Here is a 27,173-nt window from a genome sequence, read left to right as displayed (position 1 = left end):
ATTAAGAGTATGTTTCGCAAACATTTGTTGAGGAATATACTAGCAGGCACATAAGCAATAAGTGCCTAAATCTATTCAATAGCGTGCGTATACCAACTTTTTTTGTTAGTTATTTCAAAGGACACCCACAATTTGTTATTCCTTGGTTGCTGCCCTATAGCTCTGTAATTCGTGCCAAAACTGAAAGAAATATCACATTCTTTCTCTTCATTGCTTCTATACATAAGTTGTAGGTTAATTGAAAAATCCAGCTCTTGAAATGTCACATTCATTTTGAAAAGAGCCAAATTAATTGGAAAAATCTCCAGTAATTTTTTTCCCACCTGGTATGTTTAGAATAATTACAAATGGCTTAATATGGTCTTAGGCTTATTAGAAAACGTGTGAAAAATTAATCAGCCTGAACTTGCTTAATCTTATTGCAATGAGCTTTGGCTCATTGCAAACAATTTGAAATAAATCTGGCTAATTTAGATATAAATTATAGATTTTCTAATCAACTTGAAGGTAAATGGGTGACTTTTCAAGTAGCCCATGACTTATAATTTTTGAACTTTAGTTTTTTTTTTTTAAGCACTTTAGAAGGAAAAGAAAAGAAATTTTCACAAACAATATGACTGAATTATGATAAAATGACTTCTCAGAATTTGAGGAAAAGTTCTTCATTAAATTTTAAATTTGAGTTATGGGTGCATTATCAGAGTTTTAATTTTTTTTTTTTTGCTAAAAATTTCGTTGTTAAACAAGGGCTACAATAAACGAGTTAGATTGCAATAAATTTATAAGGACACTGAATAAGTACTTTCAAAAATTTTAATTAACAGCAGTACAATAATGTTTTTCAAATTTGTAATATGTCTTATTACTATATTAAAACAAGCAAATTTATTTGTTAATTATTACCATTACCTAAAATCTTCAAAACAATTTTTTAGTCTTATATTAAAACTTATCTTAACCGTAAAAATTTTTCTTCTAAAGTAAAAAAATATCCAACCAAACTATTTTTTTATGAAATTCCTCTATAGAAAGAAATGATTTCTTTAAAATTTCTGGTATATCCTGAAGTAAGTATAAGATGCTACGAAACAATGAAATCAAAATATATACAAACAATCAAAAATATATTTGATCTTTTTAATTCCATTCCTAAGTAAATATTTTATATACATATGAAGATGATGCTCATAATTTTGTAACTTTTCACTACACAGAAAATAAAATAAAGTTATTTTACTTAGATGTACTGAAAGTCATAGGATAGCTGCATGGAAATATTCAAGTGGTGGTATCATCTCATAATAAAAGTCTGAGTTAAAAATGTATTTTCACTACTTTCATTTGTAGTCTTTTAATTTATGTGAAAAATTTGAGTAATTCAGTGCGCAAGCTGGGTCTTAACCTGCTTTTAATGCAAAAAATATGTGGCATAACATCTTGAATATTGTTACAGAATTCAACAAACCACAGTGTCAATTGCGTGTTGCGAATACTTCTTTCAGACATAACTTTTCATCATGCGCGACGTACTAATATCGAGTGTGCATATAGTTGTGACTACACTGTCAAGAAACTCTGTGTTAAATTAGCAGCAACTTTGGGTATACAACTGATACCCAAAGTTGTATACAACTGACGTGGCCTTGTGGATGCTGTGTAAAAATTTGGTTTTGTTGGAGTATGCTTTTAGAAAACAGCAGAACTTTTCCTGCCTTCTTTAACTTGTCTGTGGAACCATAGTTAACTAAAAATGAATTGATTGACCAGAGGAGTCATAGTCCAATCTGGGGTCGCTGAGGTTAATTCAGCCTAAGGCCTGAATTTCAATTTAGTAGTCCCTTCAAAAAATATACTGTTTTTTGTTTTCAAAATTAAAAAATCTAAAAAAATTCTCTGTGGAAAGAAATTTTCCAAAATCTGAGTAGATATAAAAAGTTATGCTTTCTAATGAAGAGTTTCCTGATTATGAATCTAGTATAGAATACTAGCGGTATTTTTTGACAGTATATAAGAAAGCTTCATAATTACATTATTCATAAAAATATGGTGTAAGCATAGAAACTGAATGATTTCGGTTAATTATAATCTAATTAATAATTGATTAAAAAATTGATTCATTGAAAAATTAATAATTGTTAAAAAATTGTTCTTTAATCTAACTAATAATGTTTCTCAAAAATTGTAGAATGCATCTCAAATATAGATTTATAGGTAGAGAAATACTCTTGATATGGGTTAAGGTAAAAATGTTTTATAACAAACATTTTTAGTGCCCCTTCAGATACAGGTCCCAGGCCCTGATTCCAAGTGTTAGGTGGTAATCATACGCTTTGAAGTATGGTCGAGTTGTTGGATTTCTCTGGGCTTTAAGGTGTCCACCACATTATCTGGAATCCCATGACTTTGCCACTTCATTGAATAATTAGTTTTTTTAATGAAACCTGGAGGTGGCTCTAATAATCGCCTACTAACTGCTCTTTGTTTCCGTCTGAAATCAATTTTTTTAATAGTTTTGTCTCCTCCTAATGTGCATACATTAGGACTTAATTTTTGACTTGGATTTTAAAAATATATTGTATTTTTTTTATATTTATAATCGAGTTTTAAACTTTTAGCTTATAGAAATTATGACAAATATATTTTTGGAACAATTTTGGGCAAAATTATATACGTTTAAACCGGTTGTGTATTAAGCGAAACACAGTCAACCCTGACCCTAGGTCACTTTAGAATACTGTACATTTTCTCTCGTGGATGATATCGGCAGAATGGAGGACTGGGTGTATCTTCTTCGGGCCACTGTTACAACTCCCACCATGGACACACAGAGAGCCATCATAAGAATGGCCAGTCCAGCAAGTCCCCATGCCGTGTAGCTGGGATCTTCTTGGAAAGGTTCCCTTTTGGGTTTCTCTGTGCTTAAATTGTGATAGTATATTAAATCTGGAATTAGGAGATTCCAGAATTCCATGGCTTCACATCTGTAATTCAGTTTATGGAAAGAACTTTCTGTAATCTCTACATAATTCGTCTGATGTTTGCTCCGGAATGTCTTCCAAACTGATGAGTCTCCTGGCAATCTGAAAAATATGTATTTGTTGCAAGTTATTCTGGGAAAAATGGTTATTTTAAGACATGATATTGATGAATGTGTTCTGAAAATTATGTTGTGTAATTGGTTATAATTAAAGTTCCTATGTCTAAAGAGTTTTATGAAAAGTTTTTTCAGATTTGTCTAGATTAGGAATAGGAAAGAGAATAATAACGGAATCTGTTGATCATCTAGTGAAGTCACCCCCAAATCTTACTCTCTTATTCCGTGTAAGCTATGCTTTGCTTTTTCACTAGCCGAGGACACGCACTCCGCCATAGTTGAGTAAATTATGTTGTTTCTAATGTTACTTGGACAAGCCAAGTTCACCAATGGCCTTTTGCAAATTAAATCAGGAAGGTAAGCCTTTTGTTTGACAAACACAAAAGAGCACCGCAACGGTGAAATTAAGTCTTGGCTTAGAACCCCACGGATAGATAGCTGCACCACTTTTTCGTGAGGCCACTTCCCCAATTTAGACATAAATCAGAAGAAGAAATTTTTTCCAGATTCCTATACTACCGACCACAGGAGTTTCGATTCCACAGATTCTACGAGCATATATATCTCAGGCACTAGGTGGGTCTTAGCGAAGTCGAGGATCGAAACCGGAGTTCGATTCTCTAACCACTGGGCTACCACGGACCACGTAAATTATTGATAAACTGATTTAGCTGTTTAAATATAAAACTGTAAGTTTATTTTTAATTCCAAAATTTGCTACTAGTAAAAACTTCTTAACAATAGGACAGAAATGTTTTATGAAAAAGTTAACTATTTTTTTAGGGGGGGGGGAGGCATGTATTAGTATGCATTACTTGATAGAAGTATCAAAATAATGGTATTTAAAACTAATTTTATTTAACAAAATATATTATTACTTGACATTAATTTTGCTTGCAATAGACACTTTATGGAATTAGAATAAATAAAATTGACTTTAAAAGCAAAAAATAATGCTTATTTATAATTCTAAGATTTCACCAGGTTAAGATCCATGATCGATGCACTTTATGTTTGCTCTATGGGAAAAGTTTTGTTTCGTTTATTTTCAGTTGGCTACAGATACCTCATCGATGTGCTGCTTTTTTATTGAAGATATTGAACTGTCAAAAGATACTATATCATCAAAAGTTTGTTAAGAATAAAACATTTCGATAAATTTTTGTTAGGAGACAGCTGAGAGCTTGGAAAACTGTACAAATTATGCTTATGAAAAGTGTATTATTTGCTGGATATGACTAGAGTTAAAACACTCACTTTGATTTAATGAAGTTTCCCCACACATCACACAGTAATGTTCTGACGTTAGCAGTCTCATTATTTATCTCTGGTGCTGATTTTTCGAGTGTTTTGTTAAAAATATAGAAAGCGTCCTCCATGTGAGTCACTCCTGAAAAGTAAGATTTAGTAAATACCGAATGTGTTCTTATTGTACCTTTTTTACTTGTATTTAATGTTCATATTTATTCTTTTATCTTCATTGTATTCTGTCCTTTTTTATATTCACAACTGCTTAAACTTATATCTACATTTCCATTCTTCGCAATTTTATTTGGAAAGTGTGGATGCATCAAAAATGTCTGGAATATTTTAAAACATTGTGCCATCAAAACATTGCTAAAATTGCAGAAAAATGTTATAAAATCTCCATTTTAATATTGGAAAGCATTTTTTTTTCAAAGCGGGGGGAAAATGGTGACGCTTTTAACTTTAACGTATGGACAGTGTCCCTGTGATAGTAAACCTAATCACTAATTAGACGATTATTTTATCATTTCATTATTATTATTTAAAATTGGTTTTATACATTTTCCTTTTTTTATGTAGAGATGATGTCAAGTACTAATAAAGATAAAGAAAATATTTCCATAACCTAAAGTAATTAAAATATGATAAAAATATATAATTTCTCTTCAATTTTCTATTTCTGTAATTAATGTAATATACATTCATATGCTTGAATTCATATGCCAATATTATTTTTAAAATAATGGAACAAAAAAATCAAACAAATGTTATAACCTATTACTGCATAATGAATGTTTTAGATAAATTAATATCATAGATGTTTCTTTTATCAAGTATGGTTAATATAGAATGAAAAATAAATAAATAGGAGTAAATAAAAAAAATATGACAAAATGAAAATAGGCACTAAATTGTAGAGTACTTTTTAAATCTACAGCATCAACTTAATTGAGTGCCCTATTAAATCATCAAATCTACAATATTATTTTTGATAGAGTACACTATTAAATTTAATAGGGTACTTTACTTTGGCTAACTCACCCAGCTTCAGATCGATGGGTACCAACTTGCCTGGGAAGTAAATTTGACTTATGCGTAAATGGACTACATTGTCACAATCATGCCATTGGAAGTCGTGGTGGCTCAGGCTAACCTCGTCATCAGGCTAACTGTGGGAAAGTTTCGTTTTTCTTCCTCTCCATGTAAAGCAAATTCTGGTCAGTTTCATCAAAAATTCTTCCACGATGGTAAATTTCTCCCAATACATGATCCAGGAGTTCCCTTGACTTCTGGATAGGGCTCAAAATTACAAAGCTACGGATTTGAACATTTAGTAGTCATAAACCCAAAGAGGGTCTGCTGTTCATTGACGGTTAAAAAATAAAATACAATCATATCGTTGAACTCTAAATTGTGAAGCTTTAACCTCCATTGCCTCTCTGGCCCACAAAGGGCTGTTGCGGGAATGCATTTTACTCTGATTTAGAAAAAGAAATTTAGAAAAACACGCAGCCGTGAGACTACAGTGAAAATCAATCAGCTTCTGAAGGTGTCATTAAACCTGGAGATACTATTTTAAATAATTATAATAAAGCCTGCAGTAAAAAAGCTTGCTGATATTTTTATAACCATTACATTAAATTTGTTTAAAAAACTTTTTCTATAACTTTACCTAACAATATAATTTTTTAATTACATTTGCTAAAATTCGAAAAACTATTTGTACTTTCTAACTATTGCAACAAGTAAATTTTACGGAAAATTTATAATTATATTTATTGCAAAAATGATACAGTAGCGTAATAATACATTGTTTGAATCTAAGTGGAATTTTGAACCTGTTGCAAATGTATAAAATAGATAAACTAGAATAACTAATAAAGGTACATGTTGCTTTAATTAATGTTCTTTCTAAAACATTTGAGCTTCAGTTTGATGCTTTGGGTGAAATTTAATTTTCCTGAACTGTAACGTAACGTTTAATGTTATTCGTTTGGTAGTTATATTTTTACTATCAGAATTTTGATTCATTGATTCAGGGTGTTTTGTTCTAAAAATCTTTAAGTTGTATTTTTAAAGTCCTCATCGCAAATGACGTGAGCACTCTTAAATAAAACTCTCTCTTTTGACTATTCAGCAATCCTTGAGCTGTATCTTGTTGATTTTGATAATCATTTCGTCATGAGATCACGTAATTTGTGACGAACTCTCGAATATATTAGGAAAATGTTTCCTCAACTCGGAATCTCATCGCAATGGATTGTAGGAGATTTTGGCGAAACTAGAACGACGAAATATTTATTTACTTTTGACGAAATTAATTTCCTCAAACAAGTGACAATAGTCATTTTGACGAAATGATAGCTCAGAGCACATATCATCAGGAAGCGGTTTCGTCAAAAATGAAGAAGGTTACGTGAAATTTGAGTATACATTTTTTACAGTAAGAAAGGTATGACTGTCGAGTGTTTGAAATTAATATAAAGGAGATTAAAAAGAAAAAACGTTATTAAAATTTTACAAGTCACTATTACGAAAGATTGGACTAAAACATCAAAACCAGCTTGGTTACCGAAAGAAACTTGAAAGTGTTTCGATTAACTGCCTTTGATTTCCTCACAGCTTTCTTCATCGCTAAGGTAGTTTTTGAAGTATTACGTAACACTCCGTGTGTACATTACTTTATGCAATGCATTAATACAAGTATGTTACAACTCAATGCCAAAAATTATTAATTGTAGCATTGTAGTTTGTTGAATTATGTGAACTGTATCAAAGTGAATAATTTTTAAATTACTCTCTAACAAGATGAATTTATTTTCTTCTAACTAAACCTTCATTTAAGCAAACAAATAAATAAAAAGACTAATAAGTTGAGGCAATGTAATATACCTAGAGGAGATTTTCCATTGTCAAAAGCAAAGACGTACATATAGGTGAATTGCGTTCTCACACTGTGCAGACTTAGTGTAGTATGCAGAGGACTGTTGTAGAGGAAATCGTTCAACATCTATACAATGATAGTTAAATAAAATTTTATTCTCAAATAATTAATTTTTTTTTTACAATAATTCATAATTATTTAAATACATATTAAGACTATCAAACAGCGAAATATAGTGAAAGAAGAAGAGAGATCTAGAGAAGAACTATAACTAATTCAGTCGAAAATGTGAAAAAAATCGTTTATTTCAATTAAGTTGATGCTTGGTAGTCAGTTGTGTACTTTGGTTTTGGAATTTATTTTTTAGTAAGTTTTTGAACATTATATTCTAATGTATTTATTTAGATTTTATACTCTTTGTATTTGGTTTTTGTACTTTGTATTGTATTTTCTCTACCTGGACTCTTTGCCAAAACCTTTGGGGTACAGAGAGAGCAACTTAGACATTTGTCGTGCTCTCTCGATAGAAAAGGTTTTGCATTTATGACATCCGGAGCTGGTACCCCCTGACGACGTCAGCTTCGGTTGTCATATTTTTCTTTTTTTCATTTTCATTGTTTTTCTTTAATTATTCTTTTGGTTTCAATTCCATTTTGGAATTTCTGTTGCATTGCGCGTTTTTCCACTGGAAGTGTAGTTTCTAATCGCTTTAATCATTTTGATTTCTTTTCTTATTAAGTTTAATTCAATTATTAGTTTAATTTCATTGGCTCAAATTTAAGTTTTAGGTTGCTTCACTCGCAAACTGATACAAAATGAATAAATTAAAAATATTATTGCTTGTTTGAAATTCGATATAACGCGTGAAGTACATTTGTTTGATATTCTTTTTTATTATTACAATTATAGCAACAAATTAATTTTTTTAAAGGAATGAGTGTTGTAAAATTTATTAAGCTTTCCTTACCATTTCCATTTGTGGTTTGACTGATTCAAAAGTAGGGATCTGAGCTCTTCTGAGATAATGATACTTTGCTGCTTTGGCTATCAAGGACAACTCAGGTGATCCTCTCAAATGAGGCTCCAACAAGTGCTTGGCGATGGAATCCAAATGCTTGTGTTTTAGTGCCTCGTGAAAATGCCCTTTCAAATAAGAACAACACTTATAATTTAATATATCTAAGTACAGGCATCTATAGATTCCAATATATTTATATACATCGAAGCCTCTATGATTTCTAATTCTTATGAAATTCATTGCACGGATATTTAAACCTGTTAAACTAAGTTCTAAAAAGTTTCAAAATGCGAAATGAAAAAGAGTAAGGTGTAACGTATTAAGACAGGTCTCGTCATTCGACTGTATATTTTTCACTAATGGAAAATTATCTTAATAATAAAATGATCGTGCATTTTTTACTTAATTCTTCCGTTACATAACATTTTAGTTAAGAACGTAACAAAAAACATTTAATTTAAAATTCAAGCTTTAGAAATTTTTGTTTTGGCTAAATTCCAGTTTTTCCAAGATAAACGCTATACAAGGATCACTCTGAAGTTTTTGAGATATGTGTAGACGAGAAGCAGCAAAATAAATAAATAACGGTTTAATTTGAAAATATGAACGATTTTAGCAAAGCAGATTACTTTTTAGTGACTTAGTTTCGAATTGTTTAGCGTGGAATAAATTTTCGACTGAAGAGAAAACGCAGCTGATACGAGAACATTATAGTGCTATGATTTTCTATGATTTTAAAGTGGGATTAAATCAAGAAGAATGCTTTCAATGGCTACAATAAGCCTTTGAAAATAAAAGTCCATCTTGTGTTACTGCAATCAGATGGTTCATAGATTTTCACCGAGGTCGTAATTCTCTTCAGGATGAAGAAAACACAGGAAGGCCGTCATCAGTAGTAATTCCACATAATCTGTTTGTCTTTCGAAAATTGTGAATGGATGATAATCGCTTTACCTACTAATTCATACACAAGAAACTAAACACCAGATCCGCAACGATACATAAAATTACTCATGAAGAATAACATATGAAAAAAAATAGTTTGCTGTTGGGTTCCCCATAATCTAACTGAGCACCAAAACGAGGCGCCCGTCTTGGTCTTTGAAGAACCCGAATAGAGTGAAAAGACAACGTGCAATGAAAAAAGTAACGTATGCCGTTTTCCTCAGATTGAATTTTAATTTTCTTCGAAGAGAAGACGCGATGCATTTATTATTTTAAAGTAATATATAATTACATATAAACCATAATGTACACTTACGATTTATCTCGAGTGATGATTCGTTCCTTGTGACTCCAGCCAAGTACGAAACATTTTTCTGGTAACCCATCTGATAGAGTTTCTGTGGTGTATCTTGAATAAAAGAATGCTTCAGGTGACCATCCACAGTTGGAAGAAATTGATCCTGGAACAAAAACTAGTTTTATTGTATGGAAATGGAATGGATTGCTGAATAGCTGATAATATAAGTTAATTAAAGTTTTTATAGGTTTATGAACCTATGGTAATAGAACTTTAGCTTTTAATATCCAAAATTCTGTGCCGACAAGTTTACAGGTGGTATTCTAAATAATGTGAATACTTCTTTCTTATTTAAAGAATCAGGCACTTACTCTGAATGTAGTAACCCAGGAAAATTTTACAGTTCATATTTCAAAACAGTTGACATATTTCGAAATGTTGTACTCAAAATTTTACCAACAGCCCTATTTTCATCCGCACAAAACTGGCATTTGCTTAATTGAAAGCAGCAGGGCCGTATTAAGGGGGCTACTGGGGCTGTAGTCCCAGGTCCCAAATTTTCTAAAGCCTCCGTAATTTTTTAAAGATTTCTAAAGCTTCTAATGGAACAATTGGTTTGTGTAATTTTCTAGAAATTTATTTGATATTTTCAAGCGTAATGTTTTGCAATATTCTTGAAACATCGTCCTTGATTTTATGTATTATCTTCTTTTGCTTCATTAGCTTGATTTTTCTAACTAATTTTCTGTAACCACTTACTAAACACTTACAATTTCCTAGCGGTCTTTGGTTGGCAAAATTATAACAAGTCTATAAAAAATGGAAATTTCTTTACTTCGGTACTTAGAGTTTGTACTTTGGATACTTCTTACAACCACTTAATATTTATAATTTATTGCATGATATTTTTACTGACATGGACACTTAATTGTACTCTAATGCTTAAAGCAATTACCAACAGCCCTATTTTCATATCTTAATCTAACCTCATACCTTAATCTAACCTCATACCTTTATCTAACCTCATACCCCATCATACCTTAATCTAACCTTGTTAAACAGAACATCTTTTTGATTAAGAGCAATTGATTATATTAGTTTTACTCGAAATTTAATTATTTCATTACCAATATTACTGATAAATATACAAATAAAGTTACTAAAGTGTGAGGTGTGTATGTTACTATAATGGTACTAAAGCTAGTGAAAGAAAGAACTTCAGCTTTCAACTTCTTCTAATAAGCGTAAACGCATTAATACATATAATTTCATTTATACTGAATTGATTATTGATAACAAAAGTTTTCATAATAATTTCTAAAATAGACTTTCATCTAATTTTTTCAAAAAAAAGACACATTATTTTATTTAAAAAGTATAATATGATAGTATTTGGTCTTTGTTGCAACCTCTTTCATGAATGATTCTTTATATAACGAGTGAAGGAAGGAAAAGAGGAAAGGAAATTATTCGAAAGGAATCAAGGAATAAACGTGTTAACAAGTCAGCAAGTCATTTTAAAAAAATTCATAATTTAAAATTCTTTGATTTTTTGTCCCTAAATTGTAAGTCAATCAGATTAAAATTGCAGTCTGTTGGCGTGGAAAAGTGAACAAAAATTTTGTTTGAGAGAACTCCTTTTAAAGTTTAGGAAAGCTTATCTAACACATTCCCGCGTCGATGAAAAGCCAAAAAACTATATATTTTCCATTTATATAAGTTCAAAAACTTATAACAGTTTGATACAATGTTTTGGAAAACGCTCACCACTCGCCACTTACAGTAAAGATGGCGAAAAATACAATAAGCTCATATTTAGCTGATGCATATCATGAAAATTTCATTGAAAAATCAAAATTAAGACAACTTTTACGAACCTTTTTCAATGTTATTTGAGTCCTTAAAAGTTTGTTCAGGTCGCTCATTTTGAGGCAAGTCATGACGTCACTAAAATTTTGGTGACATCCAATTTTCTGCTCAACGGCAGAGAAGGCAGCTGTTCTAGGTCGACCGAAAACCCATGGATCCAGGACAGTTCCACTTCCGGAAATAGCACCACTGAAAAAACCTTAATCGAATTATAGATTTCAATTACATAAATGTTACTTGGTGGAATTTTGTCAGTTCCACCAAGAATGATTAGAACAACATATTTACGATACATATTACGACTTGATTTGTTAAGCTAGAGAGGGTGAGGCAGAATAAGATAAATTAAAAGTCACCCAAATCCGTGATTTATTGTATCAGGTAAGAGTCAATTTTCAAAGAAGATATAAGTTCAAAATTTGATAAGATTCATTAGGTTAGATTGGATATTTTCTGATAAAGACATTTAATACCTATAAATTGTTTATACTTAACTTCTACACTTTTTTTATACTTAATAATAATTAAATTACACATATTGTTATTTATCTGTTTAATTTGTAGCTAGATAGAAGCCTTAGCCCTGCATCCTATATCTACGTATCCCACCAATCATTAAGATTAACTAATTATTGATAGAAAATCAGATTATCGGAACAAAATTTATTCAGTGTAGTAATATTTTTACCAGTTCACTATATAGAAAGTCAATAAAAGTGTGACTTGAGCATAAATATGTTAGGACAGCAGCAAACCAGGAAAACAATGTAAGATTTTTGTTGTTGTTGACATATTGTATACATTTGCATAAGAATATGCATCCGACTACTCTGAGAATTGATTTTATTTTATAACAGTCGTTGAACAACCAACCCAATTTTGGGTTTACGACTACTAATGTTCAACTCCGTAGTCACGTAATTTTGAACCTATTCCAGAAGACAAGGGAATTCCTGGATTAAGTATTAGGAAAAATTTGCCTTCGAGGAGGACTTTTTGATGGAACTATCAGCATTTGCGTTACATGGAGAGGAAAACCATTTGAGATTTGATTGAAAATGTTTTGATTAAATGCGAATAATTTATGGAAACTCACGATGTGACTTTGGTGATAAAATGTGGAAACCAACTGAAGCTCCGCCGGCATCGTGTCCAGAGATAATGACTCTGTTCCTGTCTCCACCGAAACTTTCTATGTTCTTATGTACCCACTCCATGCACTTTCTCTGATCCCACAGGCCCAGGTTAGCTGGATGCTCTGAGCTTACACCACTCAAAAAGCCTATAAGATAAAATTAAGAAAAAAGCACTCTTAGTAACTTTTTATCTAACAATCGTTCATCAACGATTAAAAAATAATAATAATAGAAACATTAGAATAAAACTACCCTTCCGTCACGCTGAGAGAAGAGGTACTTTATATATATATATATATATATATATATATTGAAATGCAAATGGTGGGTATACATATATAATAAAGTCAAAGAGGATAAAAAGAAAAAAACGAAAAAAATTACGAAAAAGAATAAGTTATATTTACTGCGCATAAGCTGCAAGTATACAGAACTCATACTCGTACGTTTGTTTATACAGGAAAGCCGTTTCTCTTGTTAAATATATTAGTTTCACACTATCATAGAAGGTGGAAATACATTTTGCTCTGATTTACCTTTTCCGGCTATTGAGGTTTTTCTAGTTTTTTTTTTTATTTTTATTTTCTATTACACTCTTGGGGTACTGCGGTTTTTCCAGTTTTATTTTCACTTTTATTTATGTTTTCTCGTTACAACTTCACATTTCTTTTTTTAATCACTTTTTTTTCTTCATTCATGTCATGCGAGTTTTAAGAATGGTTGTTTATTTTCTTTATATTTTTTGAAGCCTATGAAGTCTTTGCATCAAGTATAATGGATCGTTCTTAGTCATTATTTTGAGCAGAATCTAAGCAAACATCTATCAATTATTATTTCAACAGGGTTCATGCGGCCCTTAAAACATTTCAAAAATCGGGGCACCTATATAGAAATAAAGAAATTATTTTCAACTTTAAAATTACAATTTCAAAACTTAAGATTTTGTCACCCGATACTTGAAGTCTTATATTGAAATTGATTATTTAATATTGTGGTGAATATAGCTATAATAAAAGGCATTTATCTTCTTAGTTTTTCTGCTACTATTACAGTTTCCTAAAGATCTTACGAATTCTGTCTAAAAGGAGGCTATCATATCAGATATATTTGCAAGGATGGTAAGAATCGTAAAATAAGTTTGTAATAAAAGGAATAAAGCAAAGAAATTATAGTAGCAATATTTGGTGATCGTAACTATTGAACATGTTGAATGACATTTTATGGTGAATTTACGAAAGTCTGTTTTAGAATGTATAAAAACATCAGGATGCTATTTGCAAATTATCTTTATCTAAAGAAAGCCACGTTACTCACATATTTGGTAGAATGAAACAAATTTTTAAAGAAATGAATCATACAATATTCTTAATTATGCATTTTTCAATCTTTTTAAAATGTCACGCAGCATTCACTAATTTCTTCAATTATAAAAAAAGAGAAATCTCCAAAAAAGAAATAAGAGAAATTATAAAACCTTGTGAATGTGTATTATAATTTCTTTCGGATATTTTTATAATTTTTGCGAGATCTTTTTCCTGATTTGCCCTACTAACCTGTATATAATTAAAACAATGCAAATTTGGTTTTAGTATAAAATCCTTATATTGAAAGAAGTTAAATACAACTTAAGATACAAATAATGCTAGGTAAAAAGTTCACGTGTTCAAATACTAAAATCTTGGAAAGTTATAAGTAATTTATAAATCGATTTAAATTTTATTTTTAAAAGAGATGAAAAAGATAGCAAATTTCGAACTTAATTAATAGTCAAACTTAATTAATAACAAAAACTTAATTAATAGTTAGCATTAAATAATTAGCATATTTGAAGTCACACCCAAAAACCATTAAGAAAGACACTTAGCACGTGAAAATCAGATCATTAGAACAAAAGTTATTCAGGGTAATATTTTTTTTTACTTAATGTACATTATTAGAACAATTGTTAACTTTTTCCACACTCTTCGAAGAAAAAAAATCTTGTAGCTTCCTTCATATTCTTTAAGAAATAGATGCAAATTCCTTATTATTACTTTTTGATTTTAATATTAGAACTGCTAAAGAGACTAACGATTCAATAATTATAAACAGAACAGTTTTAACAATCTCTCTAAAAACATTTTTTTCTTTTTCGCACTGAAACTTTACTTCCTTTTCGTTATTGCTCATGAACTCCCATTTTATATCATTTCACTCCCACTTTTTTACTCTAATCTTCTTTAATACCCCATCTTCATTGCTTCAATTACTTTTACACTTATTTTAAATATGCTAGAGGCTTCTTCTTGTGATTGCTATTGCTTGCCAACTTTTCTTTTCAAATCGCTTTGCCATCTGAGCTTTCCTCGTCCTCTCGTTTCCCATATTCAATCCAAATGGAACGAATGACCAATAAATTGGCAAAAATTACGATGTTGAATAGAATGATATTCATTCATGAAAAAGAACAATTTAACTTTACAATTTAATTAACCCAAAACTAATTAGAAATACATATTTTGCATATTAAGAGTATGTAGCTATAGAAAATCATAGTTCTATTGCCACTAGTTAGAATAACTTAGACGCAAAATATCTCAGAAATTGAAAACGCAATGTCTGCTTTAATCACATTTTCATATCAGAATGCTTCTTAAACATTTCATTAAAAATTTAAAAATTTCGTATTATTTATATTGTTTGTGTAAAGATAATGCGATAATCTTCTTAAACTGCGGTGACGGCAGCAACTTTGCAACAAGTCAGAAACATAATTGTACAGAAATTACCAGCATATTATGAGATATTTCTCATATTGTTTATCTTTCCATCAAAATTTAAAGTTCCAGTAGAAACAAAAAACAGAACTATAAACTTACAAATGAAAAATAAAATTTTATATCAGCAAATACTAGTTATTTTTATACATTGTTTTACATGTAATTGTTATTTCAATACTTGCCTAATATCCCTAATCTATAGTTGGGAATGACGACTATTATATCATGTAAACTCAATAAGAACTCCGGGTGATACTCGTTCTTACTGCCGTAGGAAAACATACCAGCATGAAAATATATCAGGACTGGTCGCAAATCTGCTGTTTCCGAATTCTGAAAGAAAAGAAAAAAAAACAAGCTATGCATATAGAAAGTTCACTGAAGACTATTTCTGCCATCAAATGTATTCATACCAAAATTAATTTCATTTGCAATTTTTTAAAACATTGGTAGAAAACGATTACGTACTTGAAGAATTTGTTTCAAAATAAAACATGGCGTGAGATAGATAATTCACGAGAAAACTTTTTCCAGTGGCTGGGACCATGAACAAGAATTATAATAAGAATTTGAACTAAGAAATAAAGAATAACAATAAGACCGAAAATTTCCTGAGATACCCAAAGGGTATCACCTTATAAGATCTCTGGCTTCCCAATATCTTGATGATTCCATATCTCCATTGACTGGTGCGCAGGTGATTTATTTATGCTAGTTTCTATTTTGTCACACAGGGGGTAGGCAGCCTCGGTATGAATGCCAATGCGGCAGAGATGGGACTGACTGATATAAGGGGTGGGTATTCGAGACACGAATCTACGAGACACGAATCTAAATATTATGAAATCTACGTTTATCAGATGCAGCAAAAAATTTAAGCACGTAAGAGTTTTTTTCCCTTTAACTTCATGAAAGTAAAGCTTATTCCATAAAGAGAAAAATAAAAAAGTACTTAAAAATTTTGATTTGTTAGCATAATATAGACTTTAAATAATTATCGATGATAGATCTTGCCAATCTGTCCGTACGTCCGAAAGCGAGGAAGCCATTTTACTAATCTAAAACATGGTGGCATAAAGCTATAATAGAATTTACAATTCTAGTATCTTTTCTTCTTAAATATCAAATTAATTAAGAAGGGGAAATGGTATTGTCTGAAGTTAGTGGATAAATCCTTTTGCAAAAAAATAACTAAGAATTTAGTTAAATGACTGGATAGAAGTTAAGTATTTGATTCTATATTTATTTCAAACCTTCGTCTTAAAAAATTCTTATTTTATTCCACTTAGAATAAGTTGTGCTTTCAAACAAAAACAAACCATTTTAAACTTTTTTTGAGGTTTTAAATTATTTCAAAACTATAAAAAATAGGTAATGTCACATTTCAGACTAAATTAAGTAAAATTTAAAAGTGTTAGAAACTTTTATGTCGTGAATTTAGAGTCCTTGTTCAAATTATTTGAATTCGTTTTATTCATTTTAAATCAAAAAATATGATTGAAAATAATTAATTTTTTCAATTCTACTTAGTTTTCTTTTATGAATATTTAAGCGAATTCTCTTTTTCCATTGATTCTAGATAATTTTTTTTCATTAAGAAGTCATTTTTTTTTTTTTTTTCCCTGTAAGAATAGAACGTGCATCGTGCATTTATTTATTTATTGATTTTTTTTAATATTATTACTAAACATCATAGTTTAATCCATCTTAGCTATGCCTATTTTGTTTATAATTACCATGTTCATCTTCGCGTTAAAATGTATGGATAAATAAAAATGGAATGTTATGCATTACATTTCTAACATAAACGTCCAAATGCAAGCAATCTTCTTGTCCCATAAAACTATCTCTCTTCTTCATCTTCCCGTGTCTATTCGTAGAAGGTTGTGGACAAAGAATGTCATCCTCTTGCCTTAAATCCTCATGATCCAACCATGAGTCTACATCCTCTGGAAGCTGTAAAAATATATGTATATTGCTTACACATAACTTTTACAAAATTTAATTATGCTTTAAAATTTTTGATATTTCTTTAAAGGGAAGAAATGTACATTGTACAGGGTAACAAAAAAGTATAGGGATCACTTTTGTGGTTATCTACCACTAAAGTTTTAAAACCTTTTCACATATATAGCATACTGATCTAAAGCTCTGCTATTAGACTTTCAGTTGCAATATTATTTCATAAAATCACAAAAATGCCTTTGAAGAAATTTGACAAAAAACTAATTGGTCAAGTACAAGCATTTTTAGAACTTCGATGGAGCCACAGGATTATACAAACTCATTTTGAAAAGAAAGGTATTGCGATTTCACTCAGCCATATCAGTCGCATCAAGAATTCAAAACTCGGATTGATGTAAAATAATGCAAAACCAAGAAGAAGTGGACGGCCAAGCAAATTGAAGAAATCAGATTTGCAGAAGCTTGATAAGATGACATCAAAACCAGATCCACCAGCACAGGCAAGCATGACTGGAGCTCCTAACGTGAGTCAGAAAGTTGTAAGCTATCAACTGAAACAAAAGTTGAAGAAAAAATGCCATAAAAAACCTAATTGTCATCATTTAAGTGAGAGATCGGTGCAGATTAGGAGGCAACGTTCACGGCCCCTCTACAAGCTTCTCCGTAAGGACAGATGACGAAAGTTCATTACAACTAATGAAGCTTGGATCTATCTATCTGATACCAATGCTAAATCTAAAGTTCAATATCTTAGCTGCGGGCAGAACAGGCGAGACTTGACACCATCAACCACGGTGCCTCATCCCAAAGGCGTAATAGTTTGGATGGGCATATCCGCCTATGGTGTGACCAAACCTCGGTTTGTGAAACCTGGGGCCAAAATAAATTCTGAGTATTACATATAGATATTAGAGCCCTTTCTTAAGGATGATTACTGCAGATTGTGCCCTAATGGTGATGCTGTATTTCATCAGGAATCTGCCCCATCGCATGCATCTAAGGTCACCCAGAAATTCATAACAGATCAGCAAGTGCAATTCCTGAGACCAGAACAATGGATTCCAAACAGTCCTGATGCTGCATCGTGTGACTATTTCCTATGGGGACATCTGAAAAACAAACTGAATAAGCGAAGAATTTCTACATTGAGAGGCCTTTAAAGAGCTATTAGAGAAGAGGCGAAGAAAATCCCCCAGGAAATCATCTTGCGGGCTTTAAGCAATTTTGGAAATAAAAACATTCAAAAATGATCCCTATATTTTTTTGTTACCCTGTAATGGGGATTTTATGTCCGCCCCACCTAGTTCAATGTTCGTCGCACTTAATTTTATGTTCGTCCCATTCGAAAAGCTGTCTTCAAAGCTTCCTGAAATTGTATTCCCCACTTTCATTTCCATCCAAAATTTTGCACAAGATATAATGTTCTGAAACAGTGGCTTTTTCCTTTAAGTTTCAGAAAATTTAAACATTCCTCTCTAATCGATAAAAGGCATCTTTGTAAGTTGGCAAAAATATCTTAACATGGCTGCTATTAAAAAAGGTACCAAATATTTAACTTTCACCACAAATGAAAGTTTGTCGGAATTTTGCTTTAAAATAAATAATCCAATTTTCGGAAAGCTCTGATGATGATTTTTCAATATATTTCAGCCATTTTGAAGCATAAAATTTCTTTGTGAAATCGGGGTTTACTTCCTCTCTATAGGTATACAATTCAGGTGCATACTAATATCTGTGATTGCATAAACTGGAGAGCAAATTTTGCACAAATACTCGATTTTATACATTTACGCAAATACTCGATCTTTCTTAATTTGGATGTGAGGATTTCAAATCTGAAATTAGCTTTGCTCTTAAATCTATATGTGTTTTTAAAAGGACATTTTAGTCTGCCTTTTCTCGAAATAAATTAAAAAACTTTATATATAACATGGGGTCGCATAAATGTTGCGACAAACTTCTAGGAGAGTTTGGATCATCAGGATTAAAACTGCATAGGAACCAGAGTTGGCCAAAAATGTAATCGATTACATTTTTTTATTACAGTAATCAATTACTTGTAATCATGATTACAATTTTCAAAAATTTTGATTACAGCTGTAATCATGATTACAATATTGATTACAGTAATCAATTACTTGTAATCGTGATTGCAAAGTTTGATTACAGCTGTAATCATGATTACATAGTCGATTACAGTAATCAATTACTTATAATCATGATTACAACTTTCAAAAAATTTTGATTACAGCTGTAATCATGATTACAATTTTGATTGCAGTAATCAATTACTTGTAATCATGATTCCAAGTAATTGCGATTATAAGTAATCACAACAAAAACGATTACGAGTAATTATGATTACAAGTAATCGAAATATATGATTACATGTAATCATGATTACATGTAATTTGATTACATGTAATTTGATTACATGTAATTTGATTACATGTAATTTGATTACATGTAATTATGATTACATGTAATCTAAATACACGATTACAAGACTATTGTATTCTTATAAATGATTATATTTTACAGTAGATAGTAGAATGTATTTTATAATGATACATTTTGCACGTATTAACGTGTACTGCATTTTGTACGTATTTGTATGCGTACAAATGAATGTAACTAAAATGTATGTACATATGATTTTATCTAGTGCATATGTTCAGACGTTTTAGTTTCACACACATGTACATACACTTATATTGTAGGTATAAAATATATGTACGCATGTATGTAGATAATAATTACGTATGTATGTGCAAACAATGTAGACATGTACATTTATACACAATGAATATATGCATTTTATGCAAATATTTGTGTATGCAAAATGCCTATCTATGTTCATGTACGGATGTATATACAAGTACTTGTGTTTGTACGAACATACATACATTGTCTGTACAATGTATGTCCCATGCATGCATGTGCAATTTATTTATGAACAATATAATATATGTATGCATGTACAATATAGGTATATCTGTAGGATGTACAATATAGGTATATCTGTAGGATGTACAATATATGTATGTATACATGCACATGATATGCATGTCCAATGTATTTATGTACATATACATAATATGTTCATGCTCAATGTATGTATCCAAATATGCATAACACATTTGTGTACGATTGTACGTACATTGGGCGTATTTATATTTTACATATATTCATACATACATTCGACATGCATAACGTACGTACATACACACATTTGAGATGCATATATTGTACAGATGTATATACATATAGCGTACAGATGTATATTCATATAATGTACATATGATGAAATTAACATATAATGTTTATATAATGTACATATGTGTGTACATATACAGTACATATGTGCATAAATATATTGTGCATAATTCTTTCGTACAAATTTTACATGTGTACATGCATGCTATCCCTATCTATGCATATGGTGCAATGTATATATGCCCAATGAATGTATCCGCACATGTACAATACACGTATGTTCCATGTATGCATATCCATATGTACTATATATGCACGTACAATACATGAATGTATGTACATACATTGTACATGCGTACATACATTACACGTATACATATGTACATTACATTTATGTCTAAATATGTGTACAATGCAATAAATAAAATGCATGTAAGTTAACTTTTAATGACTCAAGCAAGCTAAATGACAAATTCAAACGATATTTAAATTTAGTTTTCAGCTTTAATTGTTCTATATGATTTTGAAATTCTCTGAATAAAAAATAATTTTCAGGTATTTTCATGAAATGTTTGACAATACAGATTTATTTTTTTATGACATAATGCCTGATTCATAGAAATTTTTAAAATGGTAAGAAAAACGGTAAATTTTATGTGTGGAATTAATATTTAGAAATTCAAAATAAAATTATCGTTTGCTTTCTAAAAAATATGAGGTCAAGTTTCATCTGCCTTAGAATAAATTTTAAAAAAAGTTTTAATAACTTTACTCATATAAATTTTTTTAATGTATGCACAATGTATGTGTATATTGTAATTACATATATTTAAATGTACGCATGTATTTGTACATTACTTGTAATTATGTACATGTATACGTTGTATGTACATGCGTACATTGTGCATATAACTATTTTTTTGTACATCCATGCATTACATGAGCATAAGTATTAACAAAGTATGTAGTTATACAAGTACATACGTAAGTTGTACATAAGTACATACTTTGCGTGCACATATATCGATGTACATATAAATATGCATGTATGCATGTACGCATTTTATTTACGCAACTATGTGCATTTATTGCACCTTTAAATAACATTCTTACATATTGTACGTAAATGCGTACAATTTTATATACATGCGTACATTGTATATACGTGCTATTATCGTAAATTTATACAATATATGTATTTAAGTACATAAATAAATGCAAACGCATAAACATTATTTTCATATACGTTCATACATACATTGTCTATGTATACAAAGATACAAAACATTGCCTTTTTGTACAAACTGACATACATGCGTACATGTATCATAAATGCATAATTATATGCACTAAGCATATGCGCATTGCATTAAGTATATTACAATATAATTATGAATATTGTACGTACAATAAACGTTTGTGCATACATTGTATGTATAGGAATCGCAAATTGTACGTTCATGCGTGCGTACATTCTATGTACATAAAAATATGTAAACACATGAATACTTACATAAAAAATTTGACTATAGTATACAATCGTAATAACTTGTAATTCTATAGTTTGATTACAAGTAATCACAATTACATGCAATCAAATTACATGCAATCATGATTACATGTAATCATATATTTTGATTACTTGTAATCATAATTACTCTTAATCGTTTTTGTTGTGATTACTTGTAATCGCAATTACTTGGAATCATGATTACAAGTAATTGATTACTGTAATCACTATTGTAATCAGGATTACAGCTGTAATCAAAATTTTTTGAAAATTGTAATCACGATTACAAGTAATTGATTTCTTGTAATCGTGATTACAAGTAATTGATTACTGTAATCAAAATTGTAATCATGATTACAGCTGTAATCAAAATTTTTTGAAAGTTGTAATCACGATTACAAGTAATTGATTACTTGTAATCGTGATTACAAGTAATTGATTACATAGCTGTAATTATCTGTAATCAATTACAGTTGTAATCGATTACTGTAATCAACGGCCAACTCTGATAGGAACTCATGTCCGAAAATGTCGTTTGGTTCCGCTAAGGGCCCTTTCCTATTATATTGCGCTTTCAAACAGGTCATGATAGGGAAGCGGCATACAATGACCTTTCCGGGAATGGGTTCCTATGCAATTTTAATTCTGATAATGTGTCCTAACTTCCCTAGAAGTCTGTCGCAACATTTATGCGGAATCGTGTTACATATAAGGTTTTTAAACTTGTACATTTTGACAAAGAATAGACTAAAATGTCATCTTAAAGAGATCTGCAGGTTAAAGAAAGAGAGCGATTGTAAATTTGAAATCAGCAATACGAAATTATCTGATCTTTATTTAAAAAAATTTCCTTCAACAGAAAAAAATTCCCCCCCCCCCCAGTGTTAACAACCTAAAAGAGATTTCACTAAAATCAGATCACAAAAACATTTGGTCTCGTTTCTTTAGTACTATAAATAAAAATATTCGATAATTTTTTATAATAATGGTAAAAATTGTTAAGTTAGGTTTAGTACAACACATGGCATAGTATTTTTGAAATTTAGGTATTTAACAAAATGGTAACACAAAGCAGTTTACATATCGTTTTTAAATAACACAAAACATAACGTTTCAAAAAGTGTTTTTGAAATATTTTTTTTAAGTCCTTAATTTAGAAGAGAAAAATAATATAAAGGAGAAAAAATCCTAAAAATTGCATAAACTTCTTAATAATTAGCGATCTAAAGCTTCTATTTTAGATGTAAAAAATCTAAATTTACTTTCTATAAAATATTTTCTCAAAAAGTTGAGGATATGCTTGATAATAATATTTACTTAAAGACATTTCAGATATATGTCCTCTAGGCTATTATATAAATATCAATAAAAACATATTTTAAGACTGCAATCAAAATAAATTGCGATAAAAAAATTAATATATCTGAAAATCTATTGGTCTTTTCAGTTCTTGCACATTCAATATAAAAGCTTAATGTCAACTATAAAGAAATGGATAAAATAAAAACACAAACTGTATAATTATTATTCTTTTGCCCTGATTGAACAGTTAAGAAAATAAAAGTAAAAATAACAGTTTGCTTTATGTTAGTCCCAATAGACTCTAGCAGATCTTGAAAGAAGTGATTTCTAAATGTCTTTGAGTAAAACATTTGTACATTGTGAAAATTATTTAACGTAAAAAGTACATCACCAGTCAAACGACCGTATTACGAAGAAATTTATGATCTTAACTTTTATGAATGTTTTTTCCTCGCGCAATACAACACCTCAAAAAGTTAGTTTAGTGTTCTTTGACAAATATTATTTGTCTTTTAGAGAATTATTGATAATCACCATTAGTTTTAGTGTATGTGTTTTAATGAAGTGTATTGTGTAATGAGGTGTATTGAGGTCATAAATGCTTTATATTCACTTGAAATAAAATAGCAATATACTTCGTAAAAATAAACACTGATACAAATATTATTTTTCAGTCCCATTATCTCGTTAATTTCCAAAAATGCTTCACTACTCTTTCTTTTATGCTTCACTACTCTTTCTCTACAAAAAACAATAAGATATTAGAACTATAAATTAGACTATTTAATGTTTGAGAAAGTTTTTTCATATTTTGAAAAAGTCTGCACTTTCTTACATAAAAATGCGTAAAACACATTTATTCAGGATGTTCCGTTGAGACCACCCTTAATATGCATTTTTAGAATTCCCTTTAAAAGTGAAAACTAAAAAGTATTACGTTAATATCTAAACTAGGAAAAAGCAAAACGCTACCGAAATCTAACAAATCACAGTACAGGAAAGGAAATGTAATAAAAAACAAAACATATTTGCTAGCGGAAGGAAAGAGAGAGGTGTTAAAAGGCGATTCTAAAAATATCTTCAAATTTCAACCTGTAGTTCCTGCTTTGATGTTTATAAAATCAGTCTTCCTCTAGTGTAATTTGTCATTTTTCGATTGTGTTTTTTTCCCCCCGCTTAAATATTAGTTTTTGCTATTGCCGAAAGTACCTCCCTTATCATAGTACCACCCTCTTACGAGTAGTCTTAATAGAATGTTCTTAATTTAACAGAACTGACTTTCATTAAGATTAAGATTTGATTATACAATTTTAAGCAATGCACAACAAGGAAAAAAAACCTACGAAATTGAAAGTCCAATAATTCAAAAACAAATTAAAGTGTAGCAGAAAAGAAACTGGACACTTAGTACACAAGGGTTGCGACAAGTTTAGTAATTAATAGAGCTTAAATTAATGACTGAATTAAAAATAAGTATCTTAATGTATCGCTCCTTGTAATCCGTAAGTTCTTCTATAAATTTTTAAAATTTAAAGTTTTAAACAAGTAGTTAGAAGTTTTGAGTGAGTAGCGAAAAAAAAAACACACACACACACAATACAGTACCCATGAAATTGAAGTAGCGCTACATTGTATTAAGTATGGAAAATGTAAGATTTTAATATTCTTTACCTCAAATCTTAAATTTCCTGTTGGAGGTTTTGCGTACGGAATGTTTTTAAAAATATTAATAGAAACGGACTCCACATTTGATTCATATCCTTTCACTGGTCCATGATTGGTCTGAATCAGTATGGCATCACATAAAATCCACAATACTGTAGAGAATTCAACACTCAAATATAGTTTGTAAGAGGAAACTTGGTAATATACACTGGAAACTGTATCCATTCTTGAATAAATAAGTATTAAATGCACTCACAGTAAGAAAAAATCATTCTTTAGCATCAGTTTTTGAAACTGATAATAACTAAAGAGGAAAGAGAAAAAAACGCAAATAAACACGAAGTTCACTTTAAAAGTCCTATCAGCGGTCACAGATAAACATACACTCAGCATCTCCGCAAATATTTATTTTTCATAGAGAGACATGTGTAATTTATCTCAGTAAATATTTCTTTATCGGACAAGTTTTCGAGGTTATCAGGAGAATTTAATATATAGTAGCACACATTTAAGTAAGTTTTTTTCCTTCTGGAACTGTTCAGGTACAAAAGTTCTTGTCTGCATTTGTGTTATTTATCACTAATATTTCATGAATAGTCAGATAATTCTTTTGGGTTATTCAAGTTCAAAAAGTTCCGTGAAAAGGATTTCTTCTTTTATAATTTTTTATCTGACTACTTAGAACAAAAGCCCCTCTTTTCATGGATTTTTTCATTAAAATTGAAATTTTTATTTTTTTAAAATTTATTTCATTTATTTATTTGTTCTTTTCAAGAGATATCTTTAAACAGAACAATACATTTTTAAAAAATGCAGGAAATTACAAGATAGATTTGCACAATTTATTGAAAGCAGTTGTGTTATTATTTATCAGCAACAATTTATGAATAATCAGATAATTCTTTTGGGTGATTCAAGTTCAAAAAAGTTTTGGTCAAGAGATTTTTTTAAAGTTTCTATTTTTTACAAGACTACTCTGTACCTAGAACCCTTTTCCCTCACAATTTTAGATTTTTGGTTCCATTTAAAGGTTTCATTTTCTTTATTTTTTGTTCTTTTGAAGGTGTATTTTTCAATAGCTCAATATCTCTAAGCAATTTCAGAAAATTTTCAGGATTTACTCTTCATTAGAGTGGGAGAAAGTGTACATTATAGCCTTTAGAAGTTGTTGTGGATTATTTTTTCCAAAATATTCAAAGCAATTTGAAGATACTTTAATTTTTTTTCTGCATTTTTAAAAAAAAATATTTCCTTTTTACTTCAATTGATGAAAAGCGATTTCGAAGAAGATGTACGTTTCATTTTACGTAATTCTGGGAGGAAAAAATGAAAAAAACATTTTTTAAATAATTTTAAATCAGATTAACGATTAACAAACGATTCTAAATTATCTATATAAAAATGTTAATTTCAGAACTGTATTGATAAAATTGCATTATTGCATTGTCAATGTTATTTTTGGACCCAAAGTTATTGAAGTAAATGATGATACTTAAAAGTATTGCCTTGTTATAACTTTTTTTTTTTCAAATTTTATAACCGGCGTTGGAAAATCGATGCAATTTTGAATTTATGACTATCAACTCAGTTGCCTCGTAATTTTGAAAGCAACCCAGAAGAAAGAGAACTCCTTGATCAAGCATTAGGACAAACTATTTTTCGCGAAAGACTTTTTGGTGGAACTAACATGCATTTACATTACCTGGAGGGGAAATCTCCCACAGTTAGCCCGACGGAAAGGGTATTCTAACCCATGATCCCACGGAGGATATTTTACGTCAGCTCTGTGATTGGTGCGAGCTGGAAGCAGAATTCGTATCAATCAGCCATAGCTCGGATTCGAACCTGGGCCACCTCATAGGGAAGCATACGCTCGATCCCCTGAGCCACTGCGGCTCACATTGTTATTACTTGTCGATAAAAATTATAGCTCAGTTTTCACATGAGACAAGTATAATGACGCGTTAAGACCACGAAAATCATCCGTGTCTGATATTTAAAAAGAAAAGTGGTAAAGCGAATACTTTGTTACTTTCATCACGTTTTTTTAAAACGTAAAAGTCCACTCGTTAATGCATTAATAATTCGGTAATTTCATTTCTGAATAAATCAAGCATGTTTTTGAACTTAAGTTGCAATTAATATATAATAAGGCTTTAAAAACTTTCAAAACTGCCCAATTAGGGGGAAGTTAAATTTTTACTCATCCTTGTCTTAAGTAGATATTCTTCCGCCTAAAAAATATAATTTTACGTGTAAACTAA

General features: G+C 30.1%; 1 protein-coding gene across 1 annotated transcript; it reads right to left on the bottom strand.

Annotated features, from left to right (window-relative positions):
• Positions 1-1,115: 1,115 nt before the first annotated feature.
• On the bottom strand, positions 1,116-25,310 carry LOC107451311 (cholinesterase). The gene is made up of 10 exons (XM_087169196.1): positions 24,916-25,310; positions 17,046-17,207; positions 15,434-15,584; positions 12,453-12,638; positions 11,365-11,555; positions 9,506-9,650; positions 8,194-8,369; positions 7,235-7,352; positions 4,352-4,484; positions 1,116-3,080 (listed from the first exon to the last, which is right to left on the bottom strand). The coding sequence occupies exons 1-10, from the start codon at positions 25,132-25,134 to the stop codon at positions 2,717-2,719; spliced, it is 1,845 nt and encodes a 614-aa protein (XP_087025322.1). The 5' UTR covers positions 25,135-25,310; the 3' UTR covers positions 1,116-2,716.
• Between the last annotated feature and the right edge of the window lie 1,863 nt (positions 25,311-27,173).

This window comes from Parasteatoda tepidariorum, chromosome 8, assembly GCF_982258835.1.
Source record: "Parasteatoda tepidariorum strain Cologne lab strain chromosome 8, Ptep-v5.0, whole genome shotgun sequence".
Taxonomy (NCBI): Eukaryota; Metazoa; Arthropoda; class Arachnida; order Araneae; family Theridiidae; genus Parasteatoda; species Parasteatoda tepidariorum.
Note: the sequence above shows the minus strand (reverse complement) of the source record. Positions and strands in the feature narration are given on the sequence as shown.

Bases quoted from the DNA above. Each gene is read 5' to 3' on its own strand.
- LOC107451311 (XM_087169196.1), bottom strand. From the start codon at position 25,134: ATGGATACAGTTTCCAGTGTATATTACCAAGTTTCCTCTTACAAACTA. The intron at 12,639-15,433 runs GCAAGTATTGAA...TTTATCTTATAG, and splicing joins CTATAGATTAGGGATATTAG to GCTTTTTGAGTGGTGTAAGC. The intron at 8,370-9,505 runs GTAAGTGTACAT...CTTATTTGAAAG, and splicing joins ATCATCACTCGAGATAAATC to GGCATTTTCACGAGGCACTA.